At 53.4% G+C, this 19,885-nt stretch overlaps 2 protein-coding genes across 4 annotated transcripts in view; one reads left to right on the top strand and one right to left on the bottom strand.

Annotated features, from left to right (window-relative positions):
• The window catches only part of LCOR (ligand dependent nuclear receptor corepressor), a 200,899-nt gene extending 199,829 nt beyond the window's left edge, over nucleotides 1-1,070 (top strand). For all 3 annotated transcript variants that reach the window (XM_073240605.1, XM_073240606.1, XM_073240604.1), the window contains one exon: nucleotides 641-1,070. The gene's annotated coding sequence lies outside the window, so the exon portion shown is untranslated. The remainder of the gene's footprint in view (nucleotides 1-640) is intronic.
• Nucleotides 1,071-1,965: 895 nt separating this feature from the next.
• The window catches only part of SLIT1 (slit guidance ligand 1), a 158,125-nt gene continuing 140,205 nt past the window's right edge, over nucleotides 1,966-19,885 (bottom strand). Inside the window, exons 26-37 of the mRNA XM_017664938.3 lie at nucleotides 16,680-16,843; nucleotides 14,791-14,915; nucleotides 14,447-14,544; nucleotides 11,768-11,907; nucleotides 11,513-11,606; nucleotides 9,019-9,156; nucleotides 7,508-7,745; nucleotides 5,808-5,938; nucleotides 5,236-5,390; nucleotides 3,845-4,133; nucleotides 3,266-3,477; nucleotides 1,966-2,476 (exon numbers count right to left, since the gene is read on the bottom strand). Of these exons, the coding sequence (XP_017520427.3) occupies nucleotides 2,238-2,476; nucleotides 3,266-3,477; nucleotides 3,845-4,133; nucleotides 5,236-5,390; nucleotides 5,808-5,938; nucleotides 7,508-7,745; nucleotides 9,019-9,156; nucleotides 11,513-11,606; nucleotides 11,768-11,907; nucleotides 14,447-14,544; nucleotides 14,791-14,915; nucleotides 16,680-16,843 (2,023 nt within the window). The 3' untranslated portion in view covers nucleotides 1,966-2,237. The remainder of the gene's footprint in view (nucleotides 2,477-3,265; nucleotides 3,478-3,844; nucleotides 4,134-5,235; nucleotides 5,391-5,807; nucleotides 5,939-7,507; nucleotides 7,746-9,018; nucleotides 9,157-11,512; nucleotides 11,607-11,767; nucleotides 11,908-14,446; nucleotides 14,545-14,790; nucleotides 14,916-16,679; nucleotides 16,844-19,885) is intronic.

Here is a 19,885-nt window from a genome sequence, read left to right as displayed (position 1 = left end):
TGGCCCTGGGAGTGCAGGCCCCATGGCAGCCATCCCCTGTCTGTAGGCCCCCTTACCACTGTCTGCGAAGTGAGGGGGCCCCCACGTTGGTCGGTGCCCGCCAGCCCAGAGCCTCCTTTCCCAGGGCAGTGGGGAATGGCGATGGCCAGGGAAGGTATGTGTCTCAGAGTCAGAACCCTGCTTTTTCATGGGAGGGGCGAGCTACTTGCTCTTGAGCTTTCCCACCTATCTAGCCTGGTGCTAGAGCTGCTCTCCAGAGTCCCACGGTAGTTCTGAACCTCTAGGTAAAAAAAGGAAACAGGGCAACCCTAGAAGCAGCCCCTTCAGGCCCAGGCTGCTGTCAGGTGGCTGGGGGATGCAGGGTTGTGGCCATGCTCAGAGCTACCAGAGAGGCTGGCCCCTGTCAAGGGGCAATCCAGCCACGAGGACACCTCCCGTTACAGGGGTCCCAGGACTCAAACTCACTGGCCGGAGTCCCCGTGTGGTGGGATATGCCAGCCTCCCTCAGTTGCAGGAGGCACTGGACCTCTGCCATTCAGTGTCAAATGTTCCCCCGGCTGCCTACTGTGGCAGAGGACAGGCCCAACAGCACTGCAAACCTACCGCAACACACTCCCCCAACCATATCTTCTGTTTGCAGATAGAAGGAGCCAGGAAACAAACAAGGGCACCCCCCCCTTATGCACCAGGATTCCCCCAGGGGCACACTCTCTTGTATGACATCTTGAACAGCCAGCTCACTATTCAGGCTCAAAGATGATCTTTTTACATTTTCATTCTGCGTGGGAGAGAAGCATTTGCCGTCACACTGTCGTGTATTCAGTGACTCTTCAAATACTGAGTCCTTCTGTGCAAACGTCTGAGTGAACAGCTCTAGCCTGGGCCACTTTCTGTGATTGGAGCCCTCATTTGGCTCAACTCTTCCCAGGCATCCCAGGCATCCCATCACTCCTGGGATGCTCGGTGATTAGTTCACACCTGTCCACGAGGGCAGGACACCCACAGCACCCCAGCCTCAGTTAGGCACATAAATATTTGTTATGTGACTAATAAAATGGATCTTCTAACTCCTCCTGCCTCCCTCCTGGAGCCACAGTGGGAGGGTCCATGTTACTCCTTCAGTCATCCCACCTCCCCATTTGCTAGCTGAAGACCCTGAGGCCTGTGGAGAAAAAATCTGCACAGAGTGACAGAGCCAGCGGGTTTCGTGATGCCTGGACCAACTGCTGCCTACTGATCTGCAGCACGGGGGTCCTGATCCCAGTCTTCACAGAAGGAGAGCCCTCTCTGGCCAAGCAGCCTAGCTCAAGCCCCCTACCCCATCCACCTGCCAGTGGCTCACCAGCAGCTCATGACTGGCTACTGGCTGGGGAAGTCCAGGAGCAATGCCTCTTCAGTGACTAGTATGCAAGTGATGTTTATTCAGTTGGAACCAAGACCACTCTTCACTGCCCCCAACCCATCCTCTTTGGTGGGGTCCCCTACCCAGGCAGCCCCAGTGGCCGTTTCCTCTACAAGAGTTCCTTCCTTGACCAGCTGCAGTAACTTCAGGAGCTGTCTGGTCCCAAGACCCACCTTCCACCTCCAGCCTCCCTCCAAGCAAACAGCAGCTGCACTGCTGCCAGTCAGCCCAGAGGGCAAGGATCATCCCTTCCTGGCCAGCAGCCCAGAGGGCAAAGGTCATCCCTTCCTAGCCAGAAGGAGGCGGCCCTTTTCCAGCGTAGCCTGGTATACTGTCAGCAGACGCTGCAAGAGCAGGAGCTGAAAGCCAGGCTGGCTGCCTCAGAGGTGGCTGAGAGCACTTCAAGGTTATCTGCAGAGGACCAGGGGCGTCTGGGACCAGCATGGGCCAGGGGGGAGAGGGAAAGCTGGTTTGGGAAGGGACCAGGCCCTTCTTCAGACCCAGGTAGCAGGCAAGCAAGGGTGTCACCATTCTGCACTTCTTGGCCTGACCTCACGCACACATTCATTCAACAAATATTTATTAAGCGCCTATTTGTGCAAGGCACTTCCACAGGGGGCCGTCTGCAGCCCCGGCCACGCACCCACAGCTCTGCCCCAAGCGGCCGCGTGGTCGGCTTCAGAAGGACTGCTTGGCCGCAGGCGGTGGGTCCCAGTCCACACCAGAGGGTCCAGCCGCCCAGGCGCAGGGCCCGCACCCCAGCCCAGCTGCTGGTCACGCGGTCCCGCCTGCCCTGGCGGCTCCCTGCCTCACCCTTCCCGGTCCACGCCAGGCGCTAAGCACAGAGGGCACAGCCACACTTAGTGGGCTTCTCCACCTCCTCGGCAAAAGAGGTCCCATCGCTGCACTCAAAGGTAAACTTCCTCCGCTTCAGCCGCAGGCCTTGGCAGCAGCCCTGGCCTGGGCATAAGCCCCGGCACTCCACCCACGACAGAGGGCGCGTGGTCTGGCAGATGGCATAGCCCCTCTGGACCTGGTGAAAGTCCCGGACAGGGTCCCCCCGGCACTCGGACTCTGGATGGGACAGACACCAAGAGAAAGTCTCAGGGCACGTCCATGGGCCAGCACTGCCCCCAGAGAGGCAGGAGGAGGAGGCGGAGCAGCCGCACCCGTGGACCTGGTCCTCCAGCTCTCAGACCCAACTGCAGTCCCCAGCTTCCTCCCTGGCGGACATGCACATGCACGCACTTCCTCCTGGGCCCATCGCGGTCAGTGGGAAGGAAGAACTTTGTAGCTGCCGGGACCCTCCGGGACAGACTGGGCTGCCAGGGTAAGATGGACTCCCCACTGCTAGAGGAGGCTGGAGGCTGGGAGGCAATAACGTTAGAACAGGAATTTGTGTGGAGGGTGTGGCATAGGGGACCCTGGAGGTGTCTGCTGGGTCTCAGCAGTTTTTATTTCAGCAGAAGCATCTCGGTCACACCAGGCAGGTGGGGCCTGGGATGAAGTCCCCAACCCTCAAACTTTCTGCTGCTCCCTAGGTCCCAAGGCTATGGGACCAAGATGGGGAGGTTTAGCCAGAAGATGTTACCCTGGGCGTCTCTTCTGTAAGGAGCTCCCAGCCAGAAGGGGTGTCTACTGCAGTCAGGGGGCTGCAAGCTGGGCCAGGGAGATAGGGGGCATCTGCCGATGGGGCTCAGAGCCCAGGCACTGGGGCACTAAAGCCCAACAGTAGCCCGAGGTGCAAAAGCAGGGAGGGGACGCAGAGGGGTGGCTGAGGTTGGGAGGAAGAAAAGTCAACTCGCTAAACCAAGTTGTGGGGAGGGACCATAGAGGGGGCATGTCAGGAGGGTGGCCCCTGACCTTGCTCACACAGCTCGCCCGAAAAGCCGGGGTCACACACACAGTGCACCCCCTTGGTGGCTGAGGCCTGGCAGTGGCCATGCAGGCACTGCAAGACCCCACAAGGGTCTGCAGGTGCCCCAGCCTGGTTGCACAGGGCCCCCGAGTACCCTTCCTGGCACTGGCAGCTGTAGGAAAGAGCATCAAGGGGCACGCATTTCCCATGGACACACCTAGAGAGGACAGAGAAAAGGCGATGTGAGAGCAGGCTGGAGCCAATCCAAGGCCCACCCAAGGGTACCCCACACACCCCAGCTTTGGCTTCACGAGATGTTATTCTGTCCCCAAGGTTGAAACAAAGGGAACAAAATGTGATTCTGTTTTGTCTCTAGGGAGTTTTTCCTGTTAATAAAAACTGAAAATCAGAAAAAAATAATAAAACCCTATGTTAGGCCACATGTTCCAATTTGGGGGTTTAAAACTACAATCTTTGCAGCGGCCCTCAGAGTAGGGAAGTGGAACTTGCAGGGAAGGGTGGGGAAGGAAAGGGAGCTTGCAGTGGGCAGGGGTGAGGGCTCCCTGAGCCCAGCCCAGGCTCACTTGTGGCCATGGCAGGGGCCATCAGCTGGCTGGTCGCAGTGTAGGCCCCCCCAGCCAGTTTCACAATGGCACACAGGCCCCGGCATGGCACTGGGCTGGCAGATGCCATGCAGGCAATAGAGCTTTCGGCAGGGCTCACAGCCTGGCACCACGCCCGGCTTCATCCGCGTCTTGGTGAAGTCTTGCAGTTCATTGTTGATGTACAAGTTTCGGATGCAGCCATGGAAGCTGCTGCCATTGAGGATCTGCCACAGGCGGAAGGCGGCTGAGTTTATGTCCACCGGCATCCCTGGGGTGAGAGAAGCAGGGTGGAGCTGGGCCTTGTCAGGTGAAGACCATGTCTGGCACCCACCTCTAAGGTCCCCTGGGTATCTCCATAGTGTTCCCCCTGCCTTCAATCTCTGTCTTTCTGTTTCAGCAATTCTGGGCCAAGGTCCTTTGCCAGTTTGTTGGGTCCAGACTCCTTTCCCAGAAGAAATGGAATCTGCTTCCTTAGTGATCAGAGCCTGGGGGTGCCTTGCCTGGCAACGTCCAGCTGGCAGGTAAAGTTCTGGATGCCTGGAGTCTGGCTGCCTTTGCCCAGGGCTCCTTCCTTCCCTCTGGGACACCAGCTTTTGCCTCCCAGAGACGCCCCCCCCTCAAAACAGCAAAGGTCCTGGGCCTAGAATCCATGTGTCCAGCACTGTCACCCACTTCACAGCAACCCTCCAAGGGAAGACTTGCTAAACCCCATCTGGTGCATAGTGACTTGCCCAAAGTTGTACAGCTAGTTACGTGCAACCCCCCAAGTCTCAGCAGAGCACTCCACAGTGAGAAAGCCCTGCCTCACCAGAAAACCTGCCTCTGCAGACCCAGAAACGTCTGCAGGTGATGGCACAGGTGCAGGTCACCTAGCCTGCAAAGCCTACCCAGTACCCCTGCAGGTCCCCAGCTGATGAGAGCTGCCGTGCCTGGGCCTCTTGCAGCAGCCCCCGGCCCTCTGAGGGCTGGAGACTGGGAATGGACCCTAAACCACTGACAAGTCCCTTCTGGCCCAAAGCCAAGAGGAAAGGTGCCCACAGTTTGGAAGATAAATGGGCAAGTCCCAGGCCTGCTGCCAGGCCGGGCCTTGGGCCCAAGTCAGGCACCCACCCTTGGTCAGCCTGCAGGGCAGAGAGCAACCTGGACTCTGCACAGGGGGGGACACAGTGCCCCAGCAGCATGGCCATCAACTAGGACCCTTCCCCACCCCCTTGAAACATTCCCCACTGTCCAGTGCCTTGGGCACCAGCCCATCTGGCCAGCCTCAGGCCAAAGTACAACAGAGGCCCCACCTGGAATGGCTGCCAGCATCATGGGATAGGGAGGCCTGGGGAGGGCCAGCTGCAGCCTCCACCCTGGCCAGGCCTTACCTCCCACATAGAGCGGGGCCTCGCTGTTTAGCGTGTAGTGTTTGCCAAAGTTGTCCATGGTCATGGGACTGCCACCATCAATGGAGAGATTCACCATCTGGTCAAAGGTGACCAGCTCAACCGTGTGGAACTGCCCATCATTGATTGTCTCGGCACTAGAAGGAGATGGAGCCCCCATCAGGGGACAGGCTTCAGCTTGGCCCTTCCCTGCCTTGGCACTTCCCCAGAGGGGCTGCCAGTCCACTGACTGCTTCCCAGGGACCACGTCTCTGCGGGAGGGGACTGTGGGGACTCCGTGGCCTATGGCCTGGTCCCTTCTGCCGTCCTTGGGACTCCCTGGGAAAAGCTGTGGCGTTCGGGGCAGGAGTTCCCAACTCCTCAGCCTCTGCCTCCCGGCCAAGGAGCCCCTGTGAGGGAGCGGTGGCAGGGGGAGGGCGGGACACTACGCAGACCTCGGAGAGCTTCAGACCCAAGCTGGGGCTGCACTGGATGGTTTGAACACCCTTCCAGTAACCACCTGCTCTTGGCCCAGGAGCCCCTGAGGGTGGGTGGTGGGCATGAGGAAGCCCTACCTATAGATGGCAGAGCTGGGGTAGCTGCCTGGGTCGTAGCTGACGCGCACATGGCCCTGGTACAGCTCCACTGCGATGTGGTCATTGTCCCCGTTGTACAGCAGGATCCCATTGTCCTCTGCCGTGGAGACCTGATGGGCAATGGCACTTTCTCTCCCACCCCATCCCACACAGCAGGGACACTGGCTAGTTGGTGGGGCAGATGGGAGACAACAGTTGGAAGAGAAATGCTGTGTGCAGAACTGTACTCCCCGGCCTGTCCAGGTGACACATCCCCCAGGGGATGCTGACAGAGGCGGGCAGCCCTCAGTTCAAATCCCATCCACTGCCAGTCTGGCCAGAGCTGGGCAGGGAAGGTAGGTGGGCCAGCCGAGGCCTCAAAACTTGGTGCTTGGTGAGCAGATAGGAGACCTCAAAAGCCCTGTCCTGGAGAGGAGCCTTAGATGATGTGGGGTAGCCCGTCTGAGAGCCTCAGGAGGCTGCCTTAGGGCAAGCATGGGAACCAGAGAGCGAGTTGAGGACGGCTCTCTAACGGTCAGGGCCACCCATACCTGAAAGGAGCTGCTCAGGAGGGCGTGCCTGTCTCTGCCCAGGCGATACCCACCCCAGGGGATGCTGATTGAGGCTGGCAGTCCCCAGGTCAGAGACACAGCTCCTGTCTCTGGAACCATGCAAGTGGATGCTGACAGAGAGCTCTCTCTGAGGCTGCAGGCACCATGGCCTTTCCTCCTGCCCTGTCCCTCTGTCCCTCTTTCTCCTGCTAAGGCCCCTGACTCCCCAGTCTGTAGAGCTGGCACAATTGTAGCACCCTACCTCACTACACTCAGTGGGCAGAGCAATCAGAGATCTCCCTGAGGTCACTGATTGTTGCCAACTAGAGCTGGCAGGGAAGGGCGGGCATGGGGGGTGCAGACACACGCCTCCCCTGGGATGGCCCCGAGGTGAAGGCTGGGGGCTTGGCGAGTTAGCTTTGTTGAGCAGTTGGGCTGTCTGTGGTTCTTCTGCGGACGGGGTGAGGAGACAGGATTTTGGAGAGCCGATAGAGTGAGTGTGTTTGGGAGGTGGAAGTGCTCTGGGCAAAAAGGAAGAGAGGAGGACAGAAGAAAAGAGAGAAGAAAGATGTGGCTTTGGGGCCGGGGGACAGAATTTTGGAAGAAGAGAGAGATAGCTAACGAAGAGTTTTGCATTTTTTGTCACGTGATGTGCACTCTCCTCTCCCCAAGAAATGTTTAGCAAATAATACTATTAAAGTGGGACTTGCTCTTTTTCCCTCAACATAATGATATTCTGAGAAGGAATTCAAGACATGAAACGGCAAAATTAGGGACCCCGGGGACATTTGGTTAAAGATACAGCCTGGAGCTGACTCGCGGGAGAATGTCTGCCTGCAGCGCTGAGGCTGAAGCCGACAGGTGGTGAGACAAGGATGGCAGAACAGGATCCTGGCAAGTTTGGTTTTCTGGACCCAGTCACACGTGAGACCACCTCCACCCATGCTCTAGCTGAGATTGGTTTTGTGACTTTTCTAATTGTGCTTAAACTAGTCCCAGCTGAGATCTTGAGGCCACATCCAAAGAGCTTTGACTAACACAGGGCCCTCCCAGTTCTCTTGGGCAGGGGTGTGTCCAGATGCTCGGGCCTGAGGCCAAGGTCCCCTGCTGCCTGACTCCCCTCTGTGACCAGGCACCCTGGGCACGCACCTGCAGTGTGATGTTGGCCCGCGGCCAGTTCTGCAGATCGGTGAACTGCAGGTAAGTGTCACGATCCACGAAGTTGACACTGAGCAACTTCTCACACTCAGGGCCGCTGAAGCCAGGGAGGCACTGGCACACGGGCCGGCTGCCCTGGTCCACACAGTTGGCCCCATTCTGGCACTCAGTCCCCTCACAGGGGCTTCTGGGGGCAGGCAGGTGGGGAGGGGTCTCACAGAGCTGTCCACTGAGAGGGAAAGGACACAGGTCAGAGGGGGCAGGGCAAAGGGACAAGGGGGCATCCTCCTCTCCCACAGTCCTGGAGAGAAATTCACCAAATATCTTGGGAAACTGGATCCTTAAAGCAACAGGAGATGCTCCCAATGAACCCTTTCCCTGAGAGACCTAAGAGCCAGAAGGATACCGAGAGGCAAGGTGAGAAACAAGGGTGGCCCCTGGAGCAGCAGCAGTGATACCACCTGGGAACCTGTCAGAAATGGAAAGCTGCTGGGTCTGCTTTTTAACAAGATCCCAGGTGATTCATGTGCACCTCAAAGCTTGAGAACACTCACTGCTCATGTCAGTAAACTCTGCCCATTTTACAGAAAAGAAAACTGAGACTTAAGATACATGCAAAAGAGAGAAGACTCCAATTACTAAAGTAAAGAAATCAAGGAGGGGACATTCCTACCAACAGGTAATTCTGGCACACGCTACAGCAACCCAAATGCCTATCCGCTGATGGGTGGCAGATGTGGTCCATCCACACGACGGTACAGTACTCAGCCATAAAAGGGAATGGAGTTCTAATACATGCTACCATCTCAGAAACAGGTTGCTAAGTGAAAAAAGTCCATCACAAAGGACCATAGATTGTATGATTCCACTTATATGAAATGTCCAGAAAAAGCAAATCTACAGACACAGAAATTAGTAGATTAGTGGTTGCCCAGAGCTGACAGGGAGGATGGGGGTGTCATCTAAGCAGTATGGAGCTTCATGCTGGGGTAATGAAAGTGGTCTAAAATTAATTGTGGTGATGGATGTTCAACTCTGGGAATATACTAAAAGCCACTGAGATGTACACTTTAACTGGGTGAATTATATCTCAATAAAACTAAAAAAAAAAAAAAAAAAGACCCAAGCAAAGAATGGAGGAAGGTGGCCAGAAGGAAGGCAGCTGCCCTCTCTTCCTCCTGGAGGAGCAAGGTGCACAAGTCAGTGACCTTTATGGCCAGACGCGTCTTCAGAGGATCGCTGGGCAGGTAAGACGGGGGGCCCTCGCCCAGTGATCTGGACCCACCTCCCTCTCCCTCCACCCAGTGGGTTAGGGGCCCTATGCCCATGCTCTGAGTAACTAAGAGGCTTCCCAAGACCACACAGCTGGTGACGGCACAGCCAGTTAAACTCCCAGACTGTGACTTCTTCCCTCCCTCTGGCCATGCCTTGGGCTCCTGCCCACTCAGCGGCTGACAGCAAGGAGGAGTCGCGGGCTCCGAGTGCCCCTGGGGGCCACCCACCTGTAGCCCTCAGCACAGAGGCAGGAGTAGCCATCGACGTCGTCCACGCACTGGGCCCCATTCTGGCAGTGGTGATCCCCGCAGTCGTCCTGGTTCTCACTGCAGTTGTCACCTGCATAACCTGGTGCACACTCACACCTGGGGCACAGGCAGGGTGGTGGGCAGTCAGCCAGGAGCCTGTGGGGCCCAGGGGCTGTGTGTGCGACAGAGACCCTCCAGGCCCCGTGGGTCTATGGAAAACCCCTGGAAATGGAGATGCCCCCAGCCCATCCTGAAGGGAGCTTGGGTAGGCTTGCGGGGTGGGTTCTGGGCTGGGAGGTTGATGCCCCCCAACAGGAGGAAATGGGACTCTTGTGCAGGACCCGCCCACACCACCAATGGTGCACCCAAGGCCAAATGTCAGCCCCTTCTCACCCCAGCTGCTTGGCTGCTCCCCAGCACACAGCCCTGCATCCTGGGGCTCACCAGACCCCCTTTCCCAGCCTCCCCAAACCCAGCGGCCCAGGTGCCCAGCTTTCAGTACGCCCTTCTCCAGGCTAGCCACCAGCTTGCCAGCTCTCACGGGTGCTGTACCGCTCACCTGAAATCCATTTTGGCCAACCATTTGCCTATCAAAGAGCACACTCCACTGCCCACTTTTCAGTCACAGCGTTGCCAGCTGCTCCCGGTCCTGCCCTCGCACCCACAAGGCCTACCTATGGTCAACCTGTCTCCGCTGGCAGCAGCCCCCACCCCACCAGTACCTCCCCGCCTCACCCCTGTTGATTCTGGAATAGCCCCTTCTCGCTCCCTGCCTTGGTCCCACCAGGCCAATACCTACCCCCCTCCAGCAAGCCCCCAGCCACCCTTGAGCAGTCCCTTGCTGGAAACCCTTCCAAACTGTAAGCTCCGTCCGTACTCAACCGCACAGCCTGGCAGGTGGGTGCTCCTTCCTGCCTGGAAGTTTGTTTACTCTGTTTTTCAAGCTGTAAGAAATATCTTCTTACCCAGTACACATATATGCACACACACACCTCAAACCAGTTTCATGCCACAATATGTATCCTTACTACCTGAAATGGCATGATGCACTCTGATATTTTGTTTTTTAATGTTAATCTTGACCCACCCATTTGATCAAATCCACTATTGGGTCTTGAGCTGCAATCTGAAAAATGTCACAGTAGCTAAGTCTCCACCCACCCATTCATTTACAGTCATTCACTCAGTCCTTCATTCAGCGAAGGTACCGAATGCCTGCTGGGTGCCAGGGGCAGCTGGGCTCTGTCAGTTCCATCTTCCCTCCAAGCCAGGATGTTGAGAGCACGCACATCACCCATCCACTGTGGGCTCATCCCTGTGTGTGGGACTGTTGGCTCCCCTGCTTTATCCCCCCCTCTGAGGAGTGGGCATGCCCCTTGGTCTCCCACTGCTCCTGGATCTGCCGTGCTGACCCCTCCTGGCAGCTTGCCCAGTAGTGCAGCATCATGCACCCCTTGATTCTGGATCAGGCCTCAATATTATCCCCTGGCTCCCACTTCCTGCTCATGAGCCTCAGGTGGCTCCTGCTGGATCATGGGCTCCCAAGGGGACTCCACTCCCTGCCCTGCCCTGAAGCCCTGGGTTTGGGTCCCTAAGCCACAGACCTCAAGAAGTCCTGCTCTCAACGGGTGCCAGGAATGAGATTATGTTTACAAAACTGCAGATGGGAGCGACATTTAAAAAACCCATGACCCTCATATCATAGTCTTCAGGGGGACAAAGCACTTCCACAAATGCCAGTAACAACGATGGTCATATAGTCAACAACCCCTTATCCAAACCTCCTGGGGGCATATAGGTCTTGAAATTCAGATTTCTTTTTGATTTTGTCAAGGTAATACAGTGCCACAACTATATTATGTACCATGCCAATGGGATCTGAACCAGCCCCTTAATTAAACATGTTCATGTTTCTGTATCAAAGTCTACCTATAGTCACAATATGTGGGATGAATAGTGGTTGTAAATAACCTCATATCAGTGCAGCTCAGCTTTTATTACCAAATACATTCAGGTCAGATCAGATTTTGCTATCAAATAGGCCCTTGGTTTCAAAGTTTTGTGCATTTTGTAATTGGGGATGAGAAACTGTGCATCTAGAATGAGAAGAGCTATTTGTGGAGCACTTACCAGATCTCAGGCATGGAGTAAGTGCTCCCCCTACAGATGGAATGGTAAGGACCCCATCACTTCCTCCTGAACCACCCCAGGAGGAAGCTACTGGTACACCCAGTTTGCAGATGAGAAAACAGGTTCAAAGGAGTCAAGGCAGCTATTCAGCGTCATGCTGTAAACCCAGGTCTGTCTGACAGTAAAACTGTGTCCATAACCACCATCACCACCCTGCCCCCCACTGACTCGCAGGGACCCTGTACAGCTGAGACCAAACCCACTTCACAGATGAGGAAATAGGATAGGGAGGAGACTTCAAGGCCCAGGCCCTTCCCTGGCCCTGGAAACAGGCGGCACTGACCTGGGCCCATCTGGGGTGCCCACACACTGGGCATCATGCTGACACGGGTTCAGATCCGATGAGCAGAAGTCCACCAGCTGCTCACAAGCCTTTCCTGGGGAAAGATTGAGGGAGGGACAGGAAAGAAACTGCCCATGTGCTCTACCAGACAGCTAGCCCAGCAGAAACCACCTGAGCCCCACCCCTCCCACCCACAGGAAGGGGGCTCAGGGCCCGCGCACCTCCCCACAGACACTCAAATCCCGCCAGGCCTACCAGCATACTGCTGGGGGCACCGGCAGGAGTAGTTGCCCACACCATCCACGCAGATGCCCCCGTTGGCACATGCGTGCTCCACACAGTCATCCTTGTTCACCCCACAGGTGGGTCCTTCAAAGCCAGGGGGACAGGAGCACCTGTGAGGAGCAGGGGAGGAAGGAAAGGACGATGGGCCCATGGCCGGGGCAGCAGCTTCCTGAGGCACTGGTGGCAGCCTGTGGCCACCGGTAACTGTTCTCACCCCAGGGTTTTGCTCCTTACTCTGGGTTAGGCCCTTGCTAGGTGGTGGGGTTAGAGGTGAACGAGACTGGCCTTCACTCCTGGGACTCACTCAGTCTAATGGGGAGACAATGAGGAGACAGGCAACCAGAGGAAAGGCGGTATCAGGATGGTGCAACATTGAAACTGGGAAGGGTGGACAAAGGGGCAGAGGACACCTAGGTCCTCCTTGGACGGAGTGGTCAGGGCAGGCTTCCTGGAGGGGGTGATGACCCCCAACAGGAGAGAGGAGGAAGAGGAGGGAAGGTGGTGGGGGCAGAGGACTGGGCAAAAGCCCGGAAGAGAGTCAGTCCTCTGGGAAGGGACCTGCTCATCCAGATAGTTCAAGCGGTAGGGAACACATACTTCAAAGACGGAGTGAGAACGGGACTGGGGGTCAACAGGAACATGTCACGAAGGGTCCTAGAGATCAGTGATCATCAAACTGGTACACCTTCCCCTGGGGCATCTGGGATTTTCCAAGGGGTATGTGGGCAGGAGAGGTCTGAAAAATTAATTTCCAGACCTTCAGGTTCTGCACAAGCTCTTCCCAGAGCTCCAGAAGGGCCCAAGCATCTCTCCCAACCCAAGTCCGAGCTGGAGCATGCCTGGGGCCTCAAACACTCAGGCACCAAATAAGAGGACAGTTAGGAATACTGATGTTTCCAAAGTGAATAAACAAATGCTTTTGCAGATCAAGGGATTTCCAGGTCTGTGCATTAAAAATAAATGAAGGAAGACCTCATGGAATCGACAGCTAATAGAATATACTAAAAATAACTTTTGATGACAGATCACTCTAGAGTTTTTGGCATATAAACTCAGGTTTCAAACAGTTAAATGACATAGCTATAGTAAAACTTCTAACCCCATGGGTTTTATTTATGTAAACAAACTTTCTCAGTATTTACAGCTATATATATTTTTTAACAAAAGGAATAGATTGGCTACTGAGCCTTCTCACTCTGTATTATTCACCCTGGACACAGGAACCAATTAGAAGAAAAGAAAACCAAAAGAGGTTCCATCTCTCTCATTAAGAGATACAGTCTAGTAAAATTTTAATGTTATGAGTAAGAATTACCCAACAACAGTGATGCTGTTTTGATCTATTGTATATTATATTTAATTATAATAAGAACTCAGTGCAAAAGAAACTTTTAATCAGAGGTTTATGCTGACAAGAAATAAGAAAAATGCTAAATTTCAACTTATATACTGATGTTGGTGGTGAGAAGTATGGCAGGGAACTCAAGGGAAGACTCTAGCATAAAAACAAATACATTAGAAGAGAAGCAGGGGCATGGGGAGTAAAGTGAAAGACTAGTTCGAGGAGAAGAGAGACTGGGATAAAATGTTTAAACTTAAAGAGAAGCTTGTTTACATCATTTTAAAAAGGTATCAAACTGTCATGTTATTCAGCTTCCACTGAGGAATGATAAGTGATTTAAAAAGTAATAGTTTTATTTTTAAATGTTAATAGTATGTACAATATCCTGGAAATTATCTCCTTTGCAATGAAAAATTAAACTTACAATGAAAAACTTTAGTTTTCACTCTAAGAACATATGGTGGTATGTAGTTTCAAAAATTTGCTTGGGGGAGTATCTGAGCAAAAAGATTTGAACACACAATTGCAGGGCATGTCCTGGTTTCCAAGGCTGGGGCAGACAGCAGATGGGTTTTAAGCTGGCTGAGATCAGCTTTGCATTTCAGAAAGTCCTTGCAGCAGGGGCTGGGGGATAGTGGAAGAGGCCCTATAAGCCTCAGGGTTGAGAGGTAACTCAGGGAGGCACCCCATTTCTACCTAGAGGACTCACCCCAAGGCCCCCCAATCTGTAGGGCTGCAACATCTTGAGATGGTGGGGGAGGCCCCAGAGGACATGACCAGGACTTGCTCCCACCTCTGGGGAGGCTTCCCCACCCCTGTCTTGGAGCAGCTGGCTAAGGGCCCTGCCTTCAGGCAGCATTGGCACAACAAGCAGATGTTGGACTTGGAGGCTTTGGGGGTTATTGGGGATTATAGAGGTTTAAAATGCCCACAAACTGCCCTTTGTCACTGCCACGGCATATGCCCTTGGCCATGGACTCCCAGTGCCAACAGGAGATCCTGCAGGCATTTGGCAAGAGCAGGGAGTGGTCTGGAGCAGGAGCAGGCAGCGCAGCTCCCAGCCCCAGCCCCACCGTGCCTGCTCTGTGACTGGGGCAGCCCCCAAACTCTCTGTGCTCTCACTGCCTCTGGGCAACAGGAACTGGGCATGGTAGGGGGGCGGTTGTGCTGAGGCCTCTAGTGAGTGCCTGCTCCCCCTGAGCCTGCCCCTCTCTCCTCCCAGAGCACCTGGGGAGGAGGGCACCAAGGCTTGGGTGCTGGACCCCTCAGCCCCTGACCAACTGGTTCCTACTCCCCAGAGGGCTCACGTGAATCTGGCATCCTCGCCCTCCTGTGGGCGGCAGGTCCCACCATTTCCACAAGGGCTGCTGGAACAGCTCTCCAGGGACACCTCGCAGTCTCGGCCCTGGGGAAGAAAGTCAGTGCCAGGGAGACCCAGGGTTGGTGTGAGCCAACAGATAGCTGGTCTCCTCCCTGTCCCAGGAGATACTTATTTATTCATTCATATGGATCACTGATTAAACATTCATTCAAGCACCTGCCGTGGGCCAAGCACTGCCTGGACATTGTGGGCACAGTGGTGACAAGAGAGACCCAACCCTCCCAACCATGCACACGGGAGCCCTCCTCTACGGCCCCAGCCTCCACTCACCTTATAGCCACTGGGGCAGGCACACCTGTACACCTCAAGGGGGTCACTATGGCAGGTGCCCTGGTTCTGGCATGGGCTGGACAAGCAGGGATCACACTTGGCCTGGACAGCCAGGGTGGGGGAACCTGAGACAGGAGAGCGTGTGAGTGCAAGGAGGAGTGGGAGGCAGAACAGCCCTGCAGGGACAGCTGTGGAGGCCCTCTCACCGCGGAGATCCTTCCCCTCCCTGTGTTTCCTCTGGGTCCTGCTCACACCCTCCTTTCATAATCCCCCTCCTGGCCTCCAGAGCCTTCTCTGTAAAATGGGTTAACAACTCACAGGGCCAGAGGAGTAAATGAGTTAATCTGGGAGTGCAGGCCACCAGTGTGACAGCGTCCTAGTCGCTGTGAGTGAAGTTGGATCTGGGTCCCCTCACATTCTTCTAGGCAACTACCCCCAGCCCTGTCACCCGCTGACCAGGATAATAAGGGAGGCCACCTCGGCAAAGAAAGGCAAGGCTCCACAGGGACGCCGCGCTTAGGAGAAAGGCCCGTTTGGCTGCAAGTTGTTTCTGTCCAAGGTGGAGCAGGGAAGGACCCTTGCAGTCACCTCTCTGGCAGTGTGCAAGACCTTCTCCAGCCTCGCAGGACTCACTGGCTGCTCTTCCCTGAACTTGGAGGGAGCTAGCAGCCAGGCTGCCTGGGGCGCCACCTGTGAGGGGCATTAGGACCTCACAAGAATAAACAGTAAGACCAGCCAGTTAACTCGGGCTTCCTCTGAAGTCTCCTTCCAGAAGTGGAGAAATATCAGTTCTGCTCAAGAGGAGTGAGCACGAATGGAAACAGAAACACTTTTCAGTAATAACTGGAAGAAAGCATGAGAGGATTTCCTGGATGCAGCTGGGTTCTCTTTCTTGATCGGGTGCTGGTTACCTGGTGTGTATAGTTTGTGAAAATGCAAAGAACCATTCATTTAAAATTTGTGTACTTTTCTGTTATGCATGCTATACTTCAATAAAAAAATTTTTTTTCAACTTCTTACTAGTACCAACCCCACGCCATTAAATAAATGCTAAGCAAATGTTTCAACATAAATTGGCCTGTTCCCAACAGCCAATAGCCAAGCTACAGACCAGATCCCTCCGAGCATTACCCCTGTGACCATATGCAGCATACAGGGTGGCCTGAGGCCTCCGCATGAACCTATGCTGTCACTTTCATTTCCGATGGTGGTCTGTGAGTTTACAGAGGGCAGGGGCTGTGCCCCATGGCTTCCAGTGCCCTCCCCCAGCTTTCCTCCAGCACACCGAGCTGTGGGCCCAGGGCAGCCACTCGGCCACCTCCCTCTGCTCAGCAGGGCTCCCAGGGCTTGGGCCGCCAGTCAATCAGTCAATCAATCCCTGAATGAGTATTTACAGAAACCAGAGTGAGGCACCTTTGGAGCAAAGCCTGTATGAGTCTCTGATCACATTCAGGCTATATATTTCTGTAAATGTCAGGAGAGCAGCAGCGGGGTGCAGTGGCTCAGGGGTTTAAGCTAATTGCTGCACACAATTTCTATGAAAGGGAGGTCTGAGTGCTTGTACTGCTGAGAGGCTGGGAGCTTCCAGAAACACTGCTGCTATTTTTATTTTCCTTACTTAACCCCAGGGAGGGATTAAAGCCTGTACTGCCTGAGATTTTCTGCCTGGCTTTTTAATTCATTGTATGTCAAGACTAGAAGGCAGACATGCTAACAAGCAGTAGGTGTCTCATTCCTGTCACCTGCCCCCCACCCAGCTGGTCACCGCAGGGACACAGGAACATCTGGAAGGCCCTGCCAAGGTTGGGCAGGTCCTGTGGGCCCCCAGCAGCAGGAGGTAGGGATGCAACCTGGTACCCAGCAGCCCTCCCTCATGCTCCTGGGCTCACCTTGGCATTCAAACTTCTTGGCAGGTGTGGTAAGGAGAAGCTTGCCCTCCATGTCTGGGGGCCCAGCACAGCGGGCAATGCCTGGTTCCTTGTAGCCTGTCTTCACCCAGCCAGATAGCCAGCGGAGGTAGCAGTCACAGTACAGGGGGTTGGCACCGATGGCCCTGGGTCAGAGAGCAGAGAGAAGTGGGCATTTTGGCTCCATGAGGTCCTTCACACACTGGGCACCTAGGGTGCCAGGCACCCTGCCCAGGGCTGACAAAAAAATCCTAATAGTCCCCTGACAGTAAATACATGAGCATTTACTGTGCAGCCAGCAGGGTCTTAGATCACTTGTGTTCTTAGTCCTCACCCACCTTCCTATCCTCATTTTACATGTTGAAACAGGCTCAAAAAGCTTGAGGCACTTGCCTAAGATAGCACAGGGAAAGTGGGGACATGGGATTTGAACTCATGTTGCAGAGGCCAGAGCCTCTGACTGCTTTGTCTCTAGAGCGCAAGGGGCAGAACGGAGCCACTGTTCATTGCTGTGACAAACCAGCTGCTTTTCCACCATGATGTCTATCCTCCCACTGGCCCCATAGTGAACATGTTCCTTCCCATGAGAAGTCATTTCCCTGAGGTCACACCATCAGTGAGGGCCACCAGCCAGAGCCAGGCCCAGGGCGGTCTGATTCTGAAGCCCAGACTCCTGTATTTTTCTTTTCATTTTTAATTAAACAAGGAGCACGTGAATGCATTCTTTCATAACCACTTCCAAACACTGCAGACAAAAGCCTCCACCTTGCACAACATTGTGAATGTACTAAATGCCACTAATCTGCACACATTTAAAATGGTTAGTTTTATATTGTGAGAATTTCACCTCAGTTTTTAAAAAACGTACATTATTCTTATGTTACTGATAAGAATGGAAAATGGTAAGATTCCTATGAAGAGGGATAGCTATCAAATCACCAATGCGGTTGCCTTTTGATTCAGCAATTCTGCTTCTGGGAGTTCATCTCACAGCTGTACCTGCGCAAGTGTGTGAAGACAGCTGTGCAGTGGTACTGATCTCAGCGTCGTTTGTAATAGAGCGTCTGGAAACCCCCCGTTGTCAGTGTGGGGGGAACAGTACAGCATTACAAAAAAGCAGCACAGTCCCTGTGCTCAGGCCTGTAGCCTTCAGTCCTTTCCTGTATTTGTTCACATGGTTCTTCTTCACAGATTATATCCATCCACTACACATCATTACTGAGCAGCTTGCCTCTTGTCACGAGATTGCAGGTCTTAGGGATTTTCTAGGTCAGCATCTATGGATCCACCTCATTTTGCCAAACTGCTTCAGAGCACCCCCAGAATGGATATACCATTAGCTTCCTGAGGAATGTATTGTTGCCAGACATTCTGGTTCTTTCCAATGGTAGTGAGCACTCTTGTTCATGCCTCTTTGTGAGGTGTAAGTGTTTCTCCAGAATAGATGCTTAGAAGTAGGATTCAGGTCACAGAGGAGGTATATGTAAAATGGTAATAGCTGCCCTCCAAAAAAGCGTGGATTGGCTTACACTCACCAGCAGTGTAAGGCCATGCCTGCCCCTCCCATCCCCACCCCAACACCATTTACAGCCAGCCTCTTCCTGTTCACCAGTCTGGTGCACAAGTTTATGATCTTCTCACTAAGCCACAGTGAGAGATTTGGAGATGAACAAAACATGGATTGGGGGGGTGCAAGGGGACCAGCATTCTTCAATCCAGCAAATAGAAACATCAGAGCCATGTGCCTAGAGTCATTTATATTGACATCATTTTGAAAATATAAGACTGAATAATGTTAATGAGAACAAGCATATTTATTAAGTCACAAATAGATGTACTGCCATTTTCCACCTGTTTCTGGGCAACGCAGAGAAAGTGGTCCCCCCTGAGATGTATGCAGTCTGAGAAAAGCAGCAGCGACTCTGAGCACGAAGTCCCCAGAATAGCACAGCTGATGCCTGTGCGATCTTATAAAGCAGGCTGAACAAGTCTTGGGCTCTGGCCCCAGTGCAGCTGCTCACTGCCCGGGTGACCTTGAGCGGCTTGCTTAACATCTCTGGGGCTCACTTTATGATTCGATAAAGAGCCTGCAATCTGGACGGGGGAGAAAGACAAGCACATTTAACCTAAAATGGGTGCCGAGGGAATAATGCAGCTTGGAAAAGAAAGCCGGTTCAACCTCAATGTGTATTTAATTTTTTCTGTCCTGATTTGCTGACAGCATCCATCTTGGCTAATGGGACAGGGTGACACCTTCCTCTTTCCGCTGAACAGTGCCAGGGCTTCTCAGAGGTAGAGGAAGCTCAGACACTTTGATTTTTTGAAGTTTCAGGGTGTTAAAAAAAAATAGGAATACAAAAATTGTGATATATTCAAAATGTGGAATATTATTCACTGGATTAATATTTTAATCATAAACTCAGCAAGGTAATGTAATTATGTTATTCGAAGATAAGTACAGAATCTGTCTAAAAAATGTTTTTTGTAGTACACGGCAGAAGTGTGGTCTGGTAATGAGCCAAGAATTTATAAAGTTCATTATAAAAGCCCTCTTCTTTCAGACTTATAGCTCATTTAGAGAAAACGCCAAAAAGATGCAGTGCGGGCCACGGAGAATGTGGAGCCCCTTGACATATCTTAGGATCTTTACAATTCCCATTCCCGCATATATTCCTCCCAACTGCAAAGTTACACCTTGAATTAGGTATCCTTTTCTGACTCTTAAGATAAAAATATAAATAAAAATAAATAATGAAAACTTCCACCAAAGTCCATATAAAGCTATTCAAAACTATACATTCTGGCTTGATCGACATATGCCTTCCTTGCCTCTGTACAGAACAGATTCCCAGCCACACCTCAGTTCAACATTCAAGCACTCACTTACCCAAAGGCTGGGTTTGTGTGGCTATTTCAGTAGTACCAGCAGTGCACTTACACCTGGGGACCATTTTTCCCAGCAAAAACTACTGTGAACTCAGTGGGGAGTGTGTCACAGGCCCCGCTGGGACACAGCGGTGGGGACAGCAGGCAGACTGCTTGGTAATCCAAAGGACTGAGGGTTTAGGTTCACACCCCAACAAAGGAATAAATAACCCTGTGTTGTTGATCTTTGGTGTGATTTGGAAATAGTTGAAACAGTAGATATTCAATGCGTTCACGCCAAGGCCCTGCTGGGCTTCTATTAG

This window comes from Manis javanica, chromosome 7 (assembly GCF_040802235.1).
Source record: "Manis javanica isolate MJ-LG chromosome 7, MJ_LKY, whole genome shotgun sequence".
In the NCBI taxonomy this organism is placed as follows: Eukaryota; Metazoa; Chordata; class Mammalia; order Pholidota; family Manidae; genus Manis; species Manis javanica.
The sequence above is the reverse complement of the archived record's forward strand: the minus strand, read 5'-3'. Positions and strand labels throughout refer to the sequence as shown.